Below are 20,332 nucleotides of genomic sequence, written 5' to 3' on the forward strand. Positions count from 1 at the left end.
GTACAGCATAGTATTTGTCTCATGTAAAATGGGAAACTACAGAAAACCATACTAAGGTTGCCAACAGTGGAGTTCAAACCTACAGTCTCCTGAAGGCAAACTTACAGCTATACAATCTGTACTGCCTTGTCATCTCACCTAGTATTTATAAAACTGTTCTGGTGGAATGAGGTGATCAGAATGAAGAACTGTCATTTCAAGTCAAGGGCCACACTTGATGATAACAATCTTGTTTAAATCAAAAGGTGCAATTCTGCATAATCAACAGAATTCTTGGCACTAAATTGCAACATAAATAACCCTTCTATGCTTCTCTACAATGAGGCGGAGCATTATTTTGGGAGAGTAAATGCAGAGCCAATAGGAAATGGGATTGGTGGGTGAAATTAACTTAAAATGAAAGTTTATTTACAAGATTTTTATTCCATAATGAAATACATGTAGCACCATATTGTGTAAAGGACTTCTTTGAATAAAACAATTGAATACATATATGCATTTTAGTTTTTGGCAAGCCACACTTGGGCTCAATTAAGTTATACTACATTTTGTGACACCAGTTAGTAGAAAATGTGCAAACTAATTCCTCCAAGTACATTATTTGAAAGGATGTATCTATTGTATGTAACCATTCTACTTGTATGTTTTCCCATTCTTAGAGAAAAAATAAAGATCATGTAAGGAGCTTGAATTTACTTTTCTGAATACTTATAGCATAGAAATTGTACAGAATTTAGTCTGACTTCCATGTTAAACAATAGTGCCCCTGTTTGCTTTACAGATGCAGCTTAGCTTCTTTTTTATCATCATCTACATTAGGGAGCATATCAGACTACTGTGTATGCATGTTCTTCTTTATCATACATGATCTGTTTTGTAAAGGAATTGTTTATTTTCTGATGATGATCCTTCTGTTATGGATAAATCTTTCTGCTAGAGAACTCTCTTTATATGAGCAGTGACATTAATGGGGCCTATTATGTTGTACTGTCTGCTATTATAACTATTCAACATTGGTTTCTGGTAGCACAAGCTACTACTTGATTATGAGCCCTGTGCACTGCACTTCATAGTGTGGCTTTGTTTTTACAACATATTTAGATAAAACTTTCTCATCTCTGATGAGTTATATTTATATATATTATGAAAAGTTCACTGATATAATTTTATTTTAAAGTGAACTTTTTTAATAATAAGTTTGTACCTTATTTTCATTGAGCATTTTGGACATCATTAGAACATACAGTGAACAAAATAGCCTATTCAATTTTGTTGGTTTCATGAATTTATATGAGTAGACTAACATATGGTACACAATGGACAGTACCATATGTACATTATATTGAACACCACCAAATAAGAGATACCACAGTATACAGGCATTGTTCTAAGGTTGTGTTGGGTACAGATAAAGATTTACTTTTGAAATTCCTCTAAATAGGAGAAACAAGCTGATTTATGTTCTATTTTCAATCCAAAATGGAATGCACTTTAAGAATGATATTTATTGCATCATATAATTATAGCAATCAAAGTACTATATAAGTGAAATTCATATTTCTGTAAGATAAAAGCTAGCTATTACTCAGTGAAAATACGTTTGCAGTGGAATCTAATTTTATTAGATTAGCTCAACCACCATTGGAAGATATTAAAAAATAACTTATAGACTGAAAATAAATACAATATTTAGCACAAATGGTCACCATTATATACTTCAAATATATTTACAACCATTTGTGTTCTTTAAAAGGATAAGTTGTCTATAAAATATTTTAAAAATTATTTACTCATAGTAATTTATATTACATGAACATGGAGTGATTATTGTTACTCAGAATACTTACTTAGTATGCAAGCACCTAACTTATAAGCCCACACTCATTTATACATGTTTTAAGTCAGTATTCTTTGACAGAATGCAACAATAACCTGTAGTATACCTGGTAGTATAAACTCCATAGCTTTTGACATCAGCATTCTTCTAATCCTCTATTATGATAGCCTATGAAACTCTAAATATCTCAATGGTTGAGCTATGCATAAATCTCTGTATGAGCTAAAAGCTCACTGGAATTAATACAGAAGAATAAAGTAATAATTCAAAAATGATAAAAGTGTAAAATTATACATATAATATTAAAATAATTGTTATATGTTTCTGGAATGGTAAAATAAGTTTTCATTTGCATTTTATTAAACATCTCGACTTTCTTTCTTTCATTGTTACTAATGAAGACAAAGAATAAGATGAAAGGAGGCAAACCTTTGTATGAGGTAACAGCTCAATGGAATTAATAAAGAAGGATAATTTCAAAAAATTATAAATACTTAAAATTGAACATATGATTCATAAAATAATTGTTGCTTGCTTCTGGAATGGAAAATAAGTTTCATTTTCCTATTTTATTACAAATCTAAACTTTCTTCCATTTGTAACTAATAAAGACAAAGGGTAAGATGAAGGGAGGAGCTAGAACAATGCCTGACTGATAACACTTACATCACAAACACACGCACACACGCATGCACTCTCTCATTCTCTCTCTGTCTGTCTAAATATGGCATTTTACTTTTGTAACAAATAAACAATATTTTAAATATTAAAAGTCCAGATGATAACTTTACTTAAATTACAAAATTCAGAAATTTAACTGCATCATTCGGAAACCATATGACTAGTTTTCTTGTCTTTCCCAATAATATTGACCAAATTGAGAAACATTTGTTTTCACGTCATCCAAGATATAATATATTTTTCAGGCATTAGAATGGAAGAGAATATTATTTGATCAGTTCCTGATGTCATTGTATATTTGACTTTTTTGTGGTAATAAGTATCCTGTTAGAATTTAATTAATCCACACTAAGTACAATGTGTAAATGTAGATAGGGCCAATAAATGGGAAATAAGCATATTGTTCCCTCTCTGCCATGTGATGTTAGGTCTCGTCCTGCTCTCATTCCATGTGGCTGTTCAGTTGTCCTCCTGCAAGTCAAATTCTCACATCATGCACATGTCTTCACTTGTTTTAATAACATGTAAAACTTGAAGGTAATGCTAATCACATGACATGATCTTTCAAAAGCACAAAAGAAATAACTTTGAACTTGAATTCACTCTAATAAAAAGTATGGATCACATAGGAGTTGTATTCCACTCAACCTCTTCAGAGCTAAGTTTTCCAGTTTGTGTTTCCTGCCTCTCAGCATCAGCCAAAGGAACGTTAGGTAGCAGATTCAACTCAGATTTGCTGAAGTGATTCACAATTCCCGCACCCAGAGAGTCTCCCAGAACATTGATGGTTGTACGGAAACGATCCCTGAGAGCAGATTAAAACAAGGGTTCAGATTTAGAATCAAGAATTTAGACTGGTATTGACAAGGATCATATATTACATATTATATTTGTTTACTGTGCTATTGTGTATCATTAAGAACATATTAATAAGGGAACAACAATGATAATAGCTAAAAGATGAGCAAAAATAACACTTTAACAACCTGATGTATGGAAAAAGATATTTTTAAAAAAGATGTAAAAATCACTACATGGAGAAAATTAACAAAGCTCCACAGACAATTCAACAGGCCCCATGTTATAACTAAGCAGACTGAGAAAATTTCCAGGGTGCAGAATTTTAAGGGGTGGAAGAGCAAGTACCTCTAAGGCTAGATTTTAAAATAACGTATTTTTTATATAATTGGCATACAGACAATTTGATCTACTTTTAACACTCCCTACTCCCTACTCCCTACCAGCTATTCAGTTATGTATATTTGACCTAACTAGCTATAACCTCATTCTTCTAACTGCTCACCTCTAGTATGTATGTTGAGTATTCAGCCACGGTGGTTATAAAAACCACAGTTCTGATCCTCCTGGGAATCATAACAATATATTTTTCTCTTGTATTATTTAATTTTTTTTACTTGTGGATATAACGGGTCAAGCAGTTGCCATATGCTTTTGAGAACAGTTATATTGTTGGAGGATTTGAAAAACAAAATTTGAAATTATAAGCACATAGCATGTTCCCATGTAGTACAGTGGGTCAGCTAGGTCTTTTTGTTCCCAGATGAATACACTGTGATGATGTTGAGCAATGAACACACCAAGGCTGGCCGAGCTAACTCCGATGGTAAATGCTTCCCTTTATTCTAACATGTCACGTTGCTCACACGCATTAAGACAGCAAGTGCTGGCTCTTGTCCGACACATCAATTTTAGCATTTGTGGGGTAGTAATTCTGTGTGGAGTTTTGCGTAGGGCCGCTCAGAGATGGATACATTGTGGCAGGTGTCAGGGGACATTAGACATTGGTTTAAAGCGGGTTTCTACTCTGGAAGAAGACAACAGGTTAGTGGAAACTTCACAGGAGAACTGGTTCTTACACTCGACGGAGCTCATGCAAGCGACCAATTTTCCTGGATGTCCATACATGGTCCGTAAACAATTATGAGATGCACGACTCCACTACAGAAATGCTGCTTCCAAAGATTCTCTCTCCGATGAACAGATGGTCAATTGGTGCACCTTTGACAAGATGGAGTTAAATCATAATTGGGTTCATGTGATTTTTCTCTGACAAGACTTCTTTCAATCTGGCAAAGGTCAGATCAGTTCATTTTTACAGGCCACAGGGAGCCTGATATGACAATAAATATATAGCCAAGTGTTAACGCAGTGGCCACCTCTCTTATGTCGTGTTGGGGTGACATCATCTGATGGGGCTGGATTGCTTCATCGGATAGATGACCGTCTCACATTGGACCATTATTTGGACATTCTGCAGAATATTATGGTTTCAAGTGTGAGAGAGCACTTAATATACTTTGTGCAAGTCAGCTACCCAATCAACACAAGCAGATGTGCAGGACTCTATTGTACTACTCAGTTGGGTCTTTTGAGCTTCAGACTTGAACACCATTGAACATGTGTGGGCAAGGTGGAAACACCATATAAAGAAACGCTGGCCTCACGCTTCATTGTCCACCCTTGTCTGAGAGTCTGCCTTACAAGGGATGCACCAGGCTAGCAATAGCCACACAAAAATTATAATCCTAATGAGTGGATAGGTGATAGGGATATGCGCTCAGATGGCCTTCACTTAAACCGCAGTGGTCGTGTAAGTTAGGAAATTTGTTTGGATGGGTAATAGGGAGATACATTCATGAAAATGGGGTTGTCTAGGGAGCGGTGATAAGGGTACATAGATCTGGAAGTCAAGTAGGGATGACATAAAATTGTTAGTGTTGTACTGTAGAAGTATTGTAAAGAAAGGAATAGAATTAAGTAATTTAATAGATATATATATTTACAGATATTGTAATAGGAGTTGAATCATGGCTGAGAAATGATATAATGGATGCAGAAATTTTCTCACGGAACTGGAGAGTGTATCATAGAGATAGGATAGGAATGGTGGGAGGGGGAGTATTCATTCTGGTGAAAGAAGAATTTGTAAGCTACGAAAAAGTTAAGGATGAAAAACATGAAATTCTGGGTGTAAGGCTAATTTCTAAAGATAATAGGCAACTTGACGTCTTTAGAGTGTACAGACCAGGAAAGGGTAGCGCTGATACGGATTCAGAATTATTTGATAAGATAATCAGCTTTGTGGGAAACAACATGGAAAGGAATGTGATTGTAGTGGGGGATCTGAATTTATCAAATGTCAGTTGGGAAGGGAATGCGAACGACAGGAAGCATGACCAGCAAATGGCAAATAAGCTAATATGGGAAGGACAGCTGATTCAGAAAGTGATGGAACGAACTAGAGGGAAAAATATCCTGGACGTGGTGCTGGTAAAACCAGATGAGCAATATAGAGAAACCGAAGTAATAGATGGCATTAGTGATCATGAAGCTGTTTTTGTCGTAGTTAAAAATAAATGTGTTAGAAAGGAAGGTCTTAAAAGTAGGACTATTAGGCAGTACCATATGGCTGATAAAGCAGGGATGAAGCAGTTTTAAAAAGTAACTATGATCGGTGGAAAATGGTAAATAAAAATGTAAACAGTCTCTGGGATGGGTTTAAAGCAATTGTTGAGGAATGTGAAAACAGGTTTGTACCTTTAAAGGTGCTAAGAAATGGTAAAGACCCACCTTATTATAATAAAGAAATAAAGAGACTAAGGAGGTGCAGATTGGGAAGAAATATAGTCAGAAATGGCTGTGGAAGTAAGGAGAAATTGAAGGAACTTACTAGGAAATTGAATCTAGCAAAGAAGTCAGCTAAGAATAACATGATGGCAAGCATAATTGGCAGTCATACAAATTTTAGTGATAAATGGAGGGGTATGCATAGGTATTTTAAGGCAGAAACAGGTTCCAAGAAGGACATTCCAGGAATAATTAATGAACAAGGGGAGTGTGTATGTGAGGATCTTCAAAAGGCAGAAATATTCAGTCAGTAGTATGCAAAGATTGTTGGTTACGAGGATAATGTCCAGATAGGGGAGGAGACTAATGCTAAAGAAGTATTCAAATTTATATATGATAACAATGACATTCACAAAAAGATTCAAAAGTTGAAAACTAGAAAAGCGGATGGAATTGATAAGGTTTCGGGGGATATAAGAAAGACGTTGGGATATAGTACCATATCTGAAGTACTTATTTGATTATTGTTCGCTTGAAGGAGCTATACCAAATGAATGGCAAGTTGCTATAGTAGCCTCTGTGTATAAAGGAAAGGGTGATAGACATAAAGCTGAAAATTACAGGCCAGTAAGTTTGACATGCATCGCATGTAAGCTTTGGGAAGGCATTCTTTCTGATTATATTAGACATGTTTGTGAAATTAATAACTGGTTCGATACAAGGCAGTTCGGTTTTAGGAAAGGTTATTCCACTGAAGCTCAACTTGTAGGATTCCAGCAAGATATAGCAGATATCTTGGATTCAGGTCAAGTGGGCTGTATTGCAATTGACCTGTTTAAAGCATTTGATAGGGTGGATCATGGGAGACTACTGGCAAAAATGAGTGCAGTTGGACTAGACAAAAGAGTGACTGAATGGGTTACTAAATTTCTAGAAAATAGATCTCAGAGAATTAGAGTAGGCGAAGCTTAATCTGACCCTGTAATAATTAAGAGGGGAATTCCTCAGGCCAGTATTATTGGACCTTCATGTTTTCTTATATATATAAATGATATGAGTAAAGAAGTGGAATCAGAGGTAAGGCTTTTTGCAGATGATGTTATTCTGTATAGAGTAATAACAAGATTGTGAACAACTGCAACGTGACCTCGATAATGTTGTGAGATGGACAGCAGGCAACGGTATGTTGATAAACGGGGTTAAAAGTCAGGTTGTGAGTTTCACAAATAGGAAAAGTCCTCTCAGTTCTAATTACTGCGTTGATGGGGTGAAAGTTCCCTTTGGGGATCATTGCAAGTATCTAGGTGTTAATATAAGGAAAGATCTTCATTGGGGTAATCACATAAATGGGATTGTAAATAAAGGGTACAGATCTCTGCACATGGTTATGAGGGTGTTTAGGGGTTGTAGTAAGGATGTAAAGGAGAGGGCATATAAGTCTCTGGTAAGACCCCAACTAGAGTATGGTTCCAGTGGGGACCCTCACCGGGATTACCTGACTCAAGAATTGGAAAAATCCAAAGAAAAGCAGCTCGATTTGTTCTGGGTGATTTCCGACAAAAGAGTAGCGTTACAAAAATGTTGAAAAGTTTGGGCTGGGAAGAATTGGGAGAAAGAAGATGAGCTGGTCGACTAAGTGGTATGTTCTGAGCTATCAGCGGAGAGATGACGTGGAATGACATTAGTAGATAAATAAGTTTGAGTGGCGTCTTTAAAAGTAGGAAAGATCACAATATGAAGATAAAGTTGGAATTCAAGAGGACAAATTGGGGCAAATATTCATTTATAGGAAGGGGAGTTAGGGATTGGAATAACTTACCAAGGGTGATGTTCAATAAATTTCCAATTTCTTTGAAAACATTTCAGAAAAGGCTAGGAAAACAACAGATAGGGAATCTACCACCTGGACGACTGGCCTAAATGCAGATCAGTCTTGATTGATTGATAATGTTAATGAATTAATTCAGTTTGTGAAGATGTTGTCATCTGTAAAGATACCAAGAGTCTTTACCTGTTTAATGTTAATTCTGATGTATTTTAAGGTGCCATAGCCTTTATGGAAGGTAGCCGCAGCAAGGTTGAGCCTTGGTAACTTACATCTGGAGCAAAGTTGACTTTGGTCTTCACAATGTGCTTCTTGAAGCAGAAATACGTCTATTTGATTTTCATTTAGCATTCTCTTAAGGTAGTTGCTTTTAGATCTGCTTATACCCTCTATACAGGTTGGTTGGAGAAAATGTGAATGGGTATATGAGCATTAGAGGGTTGGTCATTCTGATAAATAATTTGAAAAAATAATTTAATATATTGTGCTGTAGTCATTTTATCAGCTAGTGAAGTTATTCGATCAGGTCGCTTCACAGGCAATATACAATTTCGTTTGTCAGGCGGTGTTTCTAAATCTGCACATTGCACCCTGTATTTAGTTGTAGCATTCGCAGATAGTGTCCTAGGTCCTTTGTTGGTTAGCACTGAAAAGAGCTGTTCTGTGTTGTATTATATGTATGTGTTTGTTTGTTTGTTTTTTGTTTGTTTGTTTGTTTGTTTTATATTTAGAACCTTTAACTGTTGTAAGCCAGTGATGGTTTGTAATATATCCTCCTGCCACAATAAATAAATAAATAAATAAATAAATAAATAAATAAATAAATAAATAAATAAATAAATAAATAAATAAATAAATAAATAAATAAATAAATAAATAAATAAATAAATAAATAAATAAATAAATAAATAAATAAATAAATAAATAAATAAATAAATAAATAAATAAATAAATAAATAAATAAATAAATAAATAAATAAATAAATAAATAAATAAATAAATAAATAAATAAATAAATAAATAAATAAATAAATAAATAAATAAATAAATAAATAAATAAATAAATAAATAAATAAATAAATAAATAAATAAATAAATAAATAAATAAATAAATAAATAAATAAATAAATAAATAAATAAATAAATAAATAAATAAATAAATAAATAAATAAATAAATAAATAAATAAATAAATAAATAAATAAATAAATAAATAAATAAATAAATAAATAAATAAATAAATAAATAAATAAATAAATAAATAAATAAATAAATAAATATATAAATAAATAAATATATAAATAAATAAATAAATAAATAAATAAATAAATAAATAAATAAATAAATAAATAAATAAATAAATAAATAAATAAATAAATAAATAAATAAATAAATTAATCCTTTTTTTGTGATTCATTGCAATTATTGTTTCACATTTTCACAAAATAATACAGGGGATAAGTTACAGGAAGAGAGCACCAAAATTTACTTCGTCCAAGTTGCCAGTGACCTCAGTCTAGATTCTCCAACCACAGACTCTTAAAGGAAACTGTGAGAATAATGGGAATGAATTACAAACATTAAGAACTGAACAGTGGTGTGCACTGAACCCCATCTACCGCACCGCTGCTGGGGTAAATAACTTGGTATTTACATTTCTTTATTATTCCTTAGGACGCTTTTTATAAAGTTTAAAAAGCTGCGAATATCTAAGCCAAGCCAAGTACAGCTGTCTCGACAATCCGCTTGCTCTACCGCAGTTCATGTTCTCCAGTGAGCTGGGTTTCCTTGCTGGTGTGAAAGGCAGCTACCCCAGCGAAATTTAGGTCGCATGGTTGATGCATGCACTTTAAGCTTCCCTATCCTGGGAGCGGGGCAGGGCTGTGGGCCCTCCCCCGACAGCAATTTACGTTGACAGGCCAACAAGCTTGGGAAAGGTATGTTAGTTTTAATACTTGACACTCGAAATGTTCAGCGCCACACACTAGAGACTACAAGAAAAAATGAACATGTTAACAGTACAGCCACTTGTAAATCATCTTGCTAATAAAAATAGAGCCAGTTTATGAAATAAATTGTAATAGAGAAGAATGTATTTTATTCTTGAAAGTTTTTTCGAGCAAGTCACGTGTACATTACGTTTTCCGATAGCTGCAGAAAAATATTTAGGTTGCCCAGCATGAACACAGAGCTAAGTGTGAAGTAAAAGAATTTGCATTTGATTGTCTGTGATGGTAGTATATAGTGAATATTTGCAGTGTTCCTCTTAGATAATAGGTAAAGTTTCCATGAGTTCTGTGCCATTCTTCATGAATATAATGAGTGTTATACAATGAAACGAATATTTTCCCTCATTTGTCGTTGATGCTCATACACTCGGTAAGCGAGTGAAACTACCGGTATAACACTTTGGGGATGGTAAAATACCAATTAAATTTTGCTGATTCAGTTTAGGTTAGGCTTTTTAAGTTAAAAACAAATAGTTATTCTCAGTGCATTTTTTTAAAACCATGATTGTGCTGTACTATCGCGAAGTATCACCGGGTGAGACTGTAAGTACATTGTTTAAAATCTGCTGTAGATTATGTTATGATGGTGTCGTCACTGCCGTGAATATCAATATGGAAATATGTGCGAGTTTGTGGTTGAAAATATTCTTGAAAGGCCTTTCTCAGGTAGACCTTTCTGCAAAAATTGCAGTATGGTAATGTTGACTTTAGAGAGTGTAGTGGGGCTGTGATTGCTTATATTTAAAAACATTTTTGCAGCTGGGGTAACAAATGTGTTCACCACATGCCTCTGGAACTGAGAATGTGGGAGTAAGAAGTTAGAGTACTGAATTCTTGAATGTTGGGTGTCCATTATGTAATGATAAAATTATACACAATTGAACTGACTTCATAATACTTTAAAAATGAAAAAATCATCTCACTGGATAGAAAGAAACTGATACTGTACTTGTGTTTGTTTCTTGCAGATCTAGTTTCGGGGTGGTCATTTTGAAGCACACCACATTCCTCTTTCATTATAGTAAATCTTGATTATTCCAATGCTCCCAATCTTCCCTAACCTAATAACCTCTTTCAGAGAGAGGATAGCTGTCTTATTATACCTCCCCTTAAGACAATAATCACTGCCACCCACCGTCTCATTTGTTATAGCTTCAACTGATTTAATTACAGAATTGATTAAGTGAAGACGGATTATATAAGAATTACTAATATTTATAATTCAGTAGGGACTATCTAGATCATATTTCCTGTAAGTTATGTATATATGTACTAGCTGTTACCCGTGGCTTTGCTCGCATTGATTTCATGATTTGATAAAAGTAATCATTCCTCGGTACTGCACTAAGACATTATCTGAAAATTCCTAAAGTATAAGAACTCACCAAAAAATGTAGTTTCATTTACCCCAGAACCTCATTGTAAACCACGTCTGTGGTATTGCCTTTGTAGCTAAGATGACCAGACTACTGGCAGAGTTAACTCTGGAACATGCGACACAGAACTCTACATGCAAGAAACAGTCCTCTCTCAAGTATAAAACAAAAAGTATGTATTTCTTTATTTTTAAAGGAGATTAAAAATACCTATTTCCACGTCTGTAACATCTTCAGTTTATGAGATATAAGTATACCCGTAAACAGAATTCAACCCCTTTATCAGTCCTCCCTCCCCCCACATCAGTGGATTTTCCAAAAACGAAAAATACGTGTTTCTTTATCTTTAAAGAAGATTCCAAATACCAATTTTCACATTTGTAACATCTTCAGTTTTTGAAATATAAGTATCCTCATAAAAAGAATTCAACTCATTTTTCCAATTCTCCCCCCCCCTCCCAACCCTGTTAATTGGCTTTTCTGAAAAGAAAAAATTCATATACCTTTATTTTTAAAGGAGATTCCAAATACCAATTCTCACATCTGTAACATGCTAAGTTTTTGAGAAATACTGTAGATATATGCATTTTGAAAGTTCACCTATTTTTCTAGTTCTTTGCACTCCTTAAGTGGATTTTCCAAAAACAAAATAATACATGTTCCTTTATTTTAAAAGAAGTTCCAAATACCAATTTTCACATTTGTAACATCTTCAGTTTTTGAGATATAAGTATCCTTATAAAAAGAATTCAACTCCTTTTTTCACTTCTCCCCCCGCCCTCCCAACCCTACTAAGTGGCTTTTCTGAAAACAAAAAAGTATATGTTACTTTATTTTTAAAGGAGTTTCCAAATACCAGTTCTCACATCTTAACATATTCGATTTTTGAGATATATGTAAGGGGATAAGTCTGTCACGTTTAGATGATACTCATAACCAGCTATCTCTCCAGGTTTATCATCGAACACACATGAAATTTTTTATAGGACTTCATTTTTAGCCTCCTCTAGTTTCAATCAGATTTCCGGGACTTCAACTACACTGGCTATTGACATCACATAATCTGGACCTATTATGGAGTTTTCATCAAGTAGGGACTCTACTCCGTCCTCTTCCTGGTCACCCCCTCTACTATCTGCTACGGCTGGCGCTTCCTCGCTTACAGCGGGTTCATCGCAGTCACCACCGGCTTCTTCGAAGCGGGCTCCATTCTCTTGAACCTCCATGTCTTCTCGTCCTACCAGCTGCAGTTCTACGGAATCATTTTTCAATTTCACGAGGTTGGCATCATAATCTATCGTCCCCTTACATTTAATCATGAAATCTTCTCCAAGAATGAAGTTAAATTAAGGCGGGATACCACCAGAAAGATGTGCTCAAATGACTGGTTATTTATTTCAAATTCCAAAAATGCCTATGACTTACACTTAATAGCTTTGTCAGCGACTATCCCTCTTACTTTAATCTGCGCTGCAGGTGGGTAATAACAAGATATTGCTCTGATTTTTCAGTGAGTCCACAAGTCTGTCAGAGATCAGAAAGGCTTGCGCTCCGGAGTCAACGAGCGTAGTTACATGTAAATTACCCGTGCGTACAGTAATAACTGGTAATGAACGTGTAATTATTGGCCTTGGTGTCTATGCGTCTTCAAATAGCAACTCCGAATCCAGAAGGGAGTGAGAGTGCAGGTATTCCTGTATTTGAACATGTACCAACCGTTCTAGTCCTTTGGAGAGGGCAGGAAGAACAGAAATTTGATGGTAATGAGATAAAAGTTATGAACCTGAGTTCTTAGGAAGTGGGATGATATTAGCTGATTTCCAAATTGTTGGTGGTGTGCCATTCTTCTGACTATAATTAAAGATATGGGTGAGAATGGGGAGAACAACACCAATAATATTAAGTATAAAAGTGACCCCACTCGCGCTAGATTTAATAAGAGTACAGGACTTTCTTAACTTCATTAGTGCTGACTGTACGAAGAGCAAACCAAGGGCGATTTTGAGGGACAAGTGATGGGCCGTTATCTGTTTGCTGTCTGTTAAGAGGATTAGACTGAATCCTGCCTTCCATGAAATATTCGTTCAGCTCATCAAGCGGAATGTCGGGTGCCTGGTTCTTTTCCCTCGTTCTACCAATGCCCATAGCTCGGAGGTGCTTCCAGGCACTAGCCGTATTTAAGTTACGTACTCAATGATGAACATATTTAAATTTAAGGTTATGTATCATTTGTTCAGTTTTATTCCTAATTTTTTGTAATTATCATAGTCAGTTTGGTCACAAGTACATTTGTAGCGTCGAAAAAGAGCATCACACTGAGACATCATCTTTTTAACCTCAGAGTTTAGCCATGGATTAGGTTTCCGGGACACTCTAATCTGTCTCTTCGGTGCATGTTTGTCATATACGTGCTGTGAAAATAGAACATATTAATGACCATCATTCAGTAAATTCATAATATTACATCTAAGAGTGATTGTTTAAGATACTTACAGCAACCAGTCAACTGCTATAATAAGGGTCACATCCTCTGAAGGTAGGCCAACAGTATCCAAAACCATCACCATTGTGACAAGTCCGGCCTGAGGGATGCCAGCTGCGCCAATACTAGCAGCAGTTGAAGTTATGCTACACACAGAATAAAATATTTATTACTGCTAGAACACGTATTCATCTTAAAAATCACGAGGCATCAAAAGAGCATCCGGCCTTAAATCCCTAGCCAAAACCAAATTGAGCTCGGTGGTTACAGCGACCACAGAAATATCTAGGATAAACTGAAGTAAGATTTTTAAAAGCCATCAACCAGAAGGCTAATTGTAACCTTAAAAAGCCCCGTTGCAGATTATGTGGTAATACAGAAACTTCAAGACTCATGGTAACTGTATAATGAGACATACTATGCAACGTGAGAAATGAGGTAGTTTAATCATTCATGTAAGGATGTGAAGGAGAGGGCATATAAGTAATTTGGTAAGATCCCAATTAGAGTACGGTTCTAGTGTATAGCGACCCGCCAGGATTACTTGATTTGAGAACTGGAAAAGATCCAAAAGAAAGCAGCATTATATGTCCTGGGTGATTTCCGACAAAAGAGTAGTATTACGAAAATGTTGGAACTCTTTGACTGGGAAGACTTGCTATAAGGAGATGAGCGGCTTGACTAAGCGACATGCTCTGAGCTATCAGCGGAGAGATGGCATAGAATGACGTTCGTAGCTTTCTAAACTTTAATGGAGTTTTTGAAAGTAGGAATGATGAAGACAAAGTTAGAAGGCAAGAGGACAAATTGGGGCAAATATTTGTTCATAGGAGGAGGAATTAGATACTGGAATAATTTATGAAGGGAGATGTTCAATGAATGTCCAACTACTTTGAAATCATTTAAGAAAAGACTAGGTAACCAACTGATAGGGACTCTTCCATGTGGGCTATGATCCTAAGTACACGTCATTGGTGAATGATTGATAGAATAATGTCTTTGAAAGAAACTTCATTCCACCTTCAAATAAAACCGTATATACAGGGTAGAAGGTAACGGTACCACCACACTCCGTGAGATTATTCTACATGATACATATAGTAAAACATGTATGACACTTTTCTTGGACAAAGCACCATTAAGTCGAGAAAAAATAATTATTGTCAAATATTTGCATTGATTTTTCGCATTCATGGCTTAGAACATGAGGCAAACGACTGTACAGAGGGAAATGTGAAAGTATTCTTAACAACAGCATGCCGGTCTATTTCTTGTGAATGCACACATTTAGCCGGAAATGAAGCCAGAAATGGTGCGTGAATCACCTAATTACGTCTCGCAACGTTGCTACCATTGCTGTGTGTCTTGCATGAGCTCAGGCAATGTGGCTGCCAGTGGCCTTGCAGACTGGTTGGACAGCATTGAAGAACTCAAAAGATGGGTGCAAAAGAAGACTGCATTAGGTGATGTGTTGTTGTTTACATTCAAAGCACGCATTTGGCCGCAAGCCAGCTGGCACATGTACAGGCAGGAGCAGCAACATTGAAATTTAAAGTGCAGAACAACCACTCTTTTCTTGAAGACTATTAAAACTACAAATGAGAAACTTGGCATTGTTTATGCCTCCTGCCAGTATATTTTAAAGGTTTTGTTCTGGGAGCAGAACAGTCTCGCTCACACTGGGCTTTTCGTCCAGCAGGTACACAGGATATAAGTCAGCTGGTGAGTGTTCACAGTGTGAGTGTGTGCTTCAGTCACTGTAGCGTGGTTTTGTCACTGGCTTTGAAGGTCAGTGCCAGGCAAAGGTCTCCCAGTCAGTCTCGATCACTGCTGCAATATCCAACTTTAACATTTCCCTTCCTACAGTCATTTGTCTTATGTTCCAAGCCATGAGTACGGAAATAGAGGCAGAAGCTAATGAAAGACAAAGGACCTTGCCGAATCTGACTGCAGAGAACCAGTGAAAAGAACTTTTTTCTTTTGTGCAAGCCAGAGACCGTGCAAAATGTGGACAATCCTATAATGTACTACAAAACAAAACATGCTTATTGGCATGAGACTGTTGTATAGGATGATCAAATTAAAATGTTTGAAGATAAGTTTTAAATACTGCTTTCAAAAACTCAAAGAACAGGGAAAATCACATAACACTACAACACTGAGCAAAATCAAGCACAAAACTTGCCAAGTTATTATGTATTTTTACTGAATAACAGCTATCTTACTTTCCTTAATGGAAATTCTGTCATTACCATCCAAGAAAGTGTAAATTGTAGCTTGCACGCTTCAACCACATATCTTTGTATATTCACTGAGTGTGTAAATGTAGGAAAATAAAACCACATCTGTTAATATCAAGCATAGAATAAATGTAGCATGAATATTTAAAAAATAGAGGTTTTTCTTTCCATTATAGTGTCTTTTTAATACTATACTCCAATCAACATTTTCTTGAAAATATGAGGAAAGCTTCATAGTCACAATTGAACATCACTGCTCCAGTTGATGCAAGTGTAATGGACTAGTAGAACTTGGAAACAGTTCTCTAACCCATGGGTAAATAATGGAAATATCGAGCTGGAATTATTATTACTATTTTTAAGACTTGTGAGGTGTGGCTATGAAGTTATTTACATCTATTATTATTATTATTATTGTTATTATTATTATTATTATTATTTACGTAGATATGAACGGACTTTATTTGACATAAATCGTTATCATATTATTTGTGAGGTTATGTCATGAAACATTTGCTCTATGGATATTAATTTGAGTTTATTTAATATAAGACCGTATAATTATAGTATATAATTTATTATTACCTGTAAATATGTATAAATCCAGGATAATGTTGTGCAGCATACTGTAATAGTCCAGATCAACGCTTCTTGCCAATAAAATTGTGCAGAAAATTCATTTAATTGTAAATAGGCTATTGGAGACTCTCGAAATTACGAGAAAACATGTTGTGTCATATTCTTCTAGAAGCCTGGCCAGGCAGTGTATATAAAGAGACAGTCTTGGGAGTTGAGTTGAGTTGTTTAACAAGAGTTGTGGGTGCAAGCCATTAATCGAGTATGTGAATTCAAGTTATGATTGGTAATACGTGCAGCAGCATGCTTCAGTCCAAAAGGCATTACTGTAAACTGGCACAATCCTCTTGGTGTCATGAAGGCGGTCAGTGGCCTAGAACTTTCCTCGTCCTCCACTTGTCAGTATCCGGAGTTGAGATCCTGTGTGCTGAAAATCCTAGACTCACTTGTTTCAGAGAGACTTTCAGGTCAGGCATGGTGTAGGCGTCACTAACGATCTTCTCGTTCAACTTCAGATAGTCCACACACAGTCGATACTCCCCCTTCTTCTTTTTTGGTAGGACGATAGACGAAACTCAACAGGATGTAGAGGGTTCAATGAGACCTTGCCCTTCTATCTCTTGAACCTTCTGAATGATAAAGTTGCGCTTATCCGGGTTGATTGGATATGGACGTTGCTTGATGGGCAAGGAAGTGCTGCATTCAGTGGTGTACATTACAGTGGTAGTCCATCCTGTTTCATTGATGATGACTTCCGGAAAGTCCTTTACGGTGTGTCTCAGCTCCTCTTCTTCACTTGGTTGAAGATGTGTTAACTGGATATCTCCCAGGTCTACATCGACTTCTGGTTCCTTGCGAGTCCAGATATTTCCATTGTGCCAGACGACCCTCAGACATCTGTCTTTTCCCCAAAAGACTTCATGAGCTGCATAGTCTAGGATCACCTTGTATTCTACCAGAAAGTCATGACCTAATATGATGTCAGGTATTAGGTTCCGAAACACTGCGACGTTAATTACAATAGGCAGGTCCATGCATTTAGCGGTTAGGTTAGTTTGTCCTTGGATGGAATAGGTCACTCCGTCCGCTGCTCCCACTAGCCTACCCTTCCGAGATGGTGAGACTTCATGGGCCGGTGTAATCTGGCAACAGTCCCATTTAGAAATGAATGGCTTGCTTGGCTATTGAGTAAGGCTGAAAAATTTTCGTTGCCTATCCTCAAGATGATAGCTGGGCGAGGTTGGCCTGTTCTGTTCACAGTCTGACCAATCCTTCTCCTACTTGACCAGGGTTGCTTGTCTGTCGGGTCTTAAGGCGCATTCCTGTTCCCGGTCCCATCCCCCCTCAATCCAGAATGGGCTGGACCTAGTTTTCCGATGTCAGGGTTGGGCATTTGTTCTTCAGGTGTCCCGTTCTTCCATACTGGTAGCATTTCCTAACCGACCTGGTCTCTTCCGTCGCTTTGCTCTTGTGTTCTTCTTCCAACTGGGCAATGATTTTATGCAGATCATCAAAGGATCTCGGTGGTGATACCTTCACTAGGGGTCTAATCTTATTGTGGAGTAGCCCTACGATGTCTGGTAAGATCTCGTTTTCGCTTCCGTCCGGGTGCAGCCTCTTGAAGAGCTGGTACTTCTGGAGGACGAACGCGCTAGCTCTCATGCCAGTGGGTTGTGCATCAGTCAGTAACTTCCTTTCCATAGCGCTCTTCAGCCCTTCAGAATTAAACCTAGCAAGGAGTTCCCTCTTGAAATCAGTCCAGTTTAAATTTAAGCCCTCCAAAGTTATTCCACCAAGTAGCGGCTTGCCCCTTTAACCACGGCGTGATGAGTTGAACGAAGATGTCCTCCAGTAGATTAGTCTTTCCTAGTAGACTGAACGATCCCTCGATGAAGTTACTCGGTTTCTTTTCCAGTCACCCGTGGAATTCCGGAAGGCTCTCTATAATAACCTTCGGGTCTAGGTGTCCTGTGTTGGCGGTTAGGTTTGCGCGGGTTGCAGGTGTGGTGATAGGTCCTGTTTGAGTTAATCTATCTTCTACCGCGTCAAGGATGCTCTCTCTCATATTCTGCACATCTCCCCCGATGGTCGAAATCCGTTTTCTAACCGTCCTTCAACGGCAGAAATACGGCTCCCAAAATTTCCCTCCACGGCAGAAATTCTCCCCTCAACCTGTTTTTTTACGCCAGAAAGCTAGATTTCCACCTCCTCCTTGAGGTTCGAGATGTCCCCTTCCAGCTCTCTTACCCTACTATCGATCTGTTCATCCTGTCCCAGTTTTGACCTGATGTCCGATATCTGCTGTGTTAATTGATTGGTGACGTCGCTAATTTGGGATGAATTTTTATCATCTATCGTTGAAAGTTTTGATTCTAGGCACTGTTCTACCTTGTAAACCTGCGTGTACACTTGTGATAGTCGTCTATTTAAAACTGTATTAGCTTCATAAATCTTGTCATATACCTTCGAAATTTGTTCTGAAATCTGTTCTGTTAGTACGCAATTGACGTCTGAAATTGTGTCTGTATCATGCTCATTAAATTGGAACACATTTTGGTAATATTTACCTCCACTTCTGATGACGAGTCCGGTGTTTCATCCACCTCGATAAAAAACTTTTCGGGATCTTCGCCGTTTTCGATGAGGTTTTCTCGTAACCATGTCGTCAGTGACTTCTTCTTGTCGTTCATCAGAAGATTTTCCTTAAAGTTCGTCTTTAAGTTGTTGTACAGGCATATCTTGCAGTATCACTTGCATTTTGTTCTGATACACTTACACTTGTATTCCGAAATTTATTCTTCAGTCACGTCACGGTCGCCAATGTTGTTACCACAAAGACGCACAAGCGAAGTGCTGTCAGTTGTGTACACTATTTTATTTACAAATTATATATACATATTCTTCACACACGTACTAATAAACTGCCATCTTGAACACTTGACTACTATGCTCTTGAACAAAACACTGTTACGAAAAATAAGAAAAAGAAGAGTGACACAATAGCATGTCAACATACTAGCAGTCACAACATGAATTCACATACTCGATTAACGACTTGCACCCACAACTCTTGTTAAACAACTCAACTCCAAAGACTGCCTCTTTATATACATTGCCTGGCCGGGCTTCTAGAAGGATATGACACAACATGATTTCTCGTAATTTTGAGAGTCTCCAATAGCCTATTTACAATGAAAGAAATTATCTACACAATTCCAGTGTCAAGATGCGTTGTTCTGGACTATTACAGTGCGTTGCATAACATTACACTGGATTTATACATCATATTTACAGGTAATAATAAATTATATACTATTAATTACGTGTTCTTATATTAAATAACTGCCTGCTGTCGTTTCTTGATGGATACAGTACTTTTGCATCCACTTCTTGGCACAGGCCAGAGTAAAGTGTAGCTTCCATCGAAGTCCCAGTCAACATCCATGGCTGTGACAATATGGTAGCTGCTGGGGTATGGGTAGTGCTGAGTAATGACATTCAGAGCACGACTAGTGCATCTGAGTGTTATGAAAGGTGCTGCTCACAGGGTCAGTAGTGCTGCAATTGTACTTTCTGACCCAGTGAGGAAAGCAATGGCAAACTACCTCACTCCTCATCTTGCCCAGTACGCCTCATTTTGGTGCTGCCATTGGTTTTTGGGGTTTCCTTATAACCGCATAACCTTTGGTGGTGCTATTTGTGGATCCAACCAGCCTCTG

At 36.7% G+C, this 20,332-nt stretch overlaps 1 protein-coding gene across 3 annotated transcripts in view; it reads right to left on the reverse strand.

Annotated features, from left to right (window-relative positions):
• Nucleotides 1-403: 403 nt before the first annotated feature.
• Eaat1 (Excitatory amino acid transporter 1) overlaps nucleotides 404-20,332 on the reverse strand; it is a 341,314-nt gene continuing 321,385 nt past the window's right edge. For 2 of the 3 annotated variants that reach the window (XM_067141369.2, XM_067141367.2), the window contains exons 8-9: nucleotides 13,809-13,943; nucleotides 404-3,323 (exon numbers count right to left, since the gene is read on the reverse strand). In XM_067141369.2, coding sequence (XP_066997470.2) covers nucleotides 3,140-3,323; nucleotides 13,809-13,943 — 319 coding nt within the window. In that variant the 3' untranslated portion in view covers nucleotides 404-3,139. The remainder of the gene's footprint in view (nucleotides 3,324-13,808; nucleotides 13,944-20,332) is intronic. The other variant, XM_068226272.1, reaches the window with a different exon arrangement.

This window comes from Anabrus simplex, chromosome 2 (genome assembly GCF_040414725.1).
Source record: "Anabrus simplex isolate iqAnaSimp1 chromosome 2, ASM4041472v1, whole genome shotgun sequence".
NCBI classification, from domain to species: domain Eukaryota; kingdom Metazoa; phylum Arthropoda; class Insecta; order Orthoptera; family Tettigoniidae; genus Anabrus; species Anabrus simplex.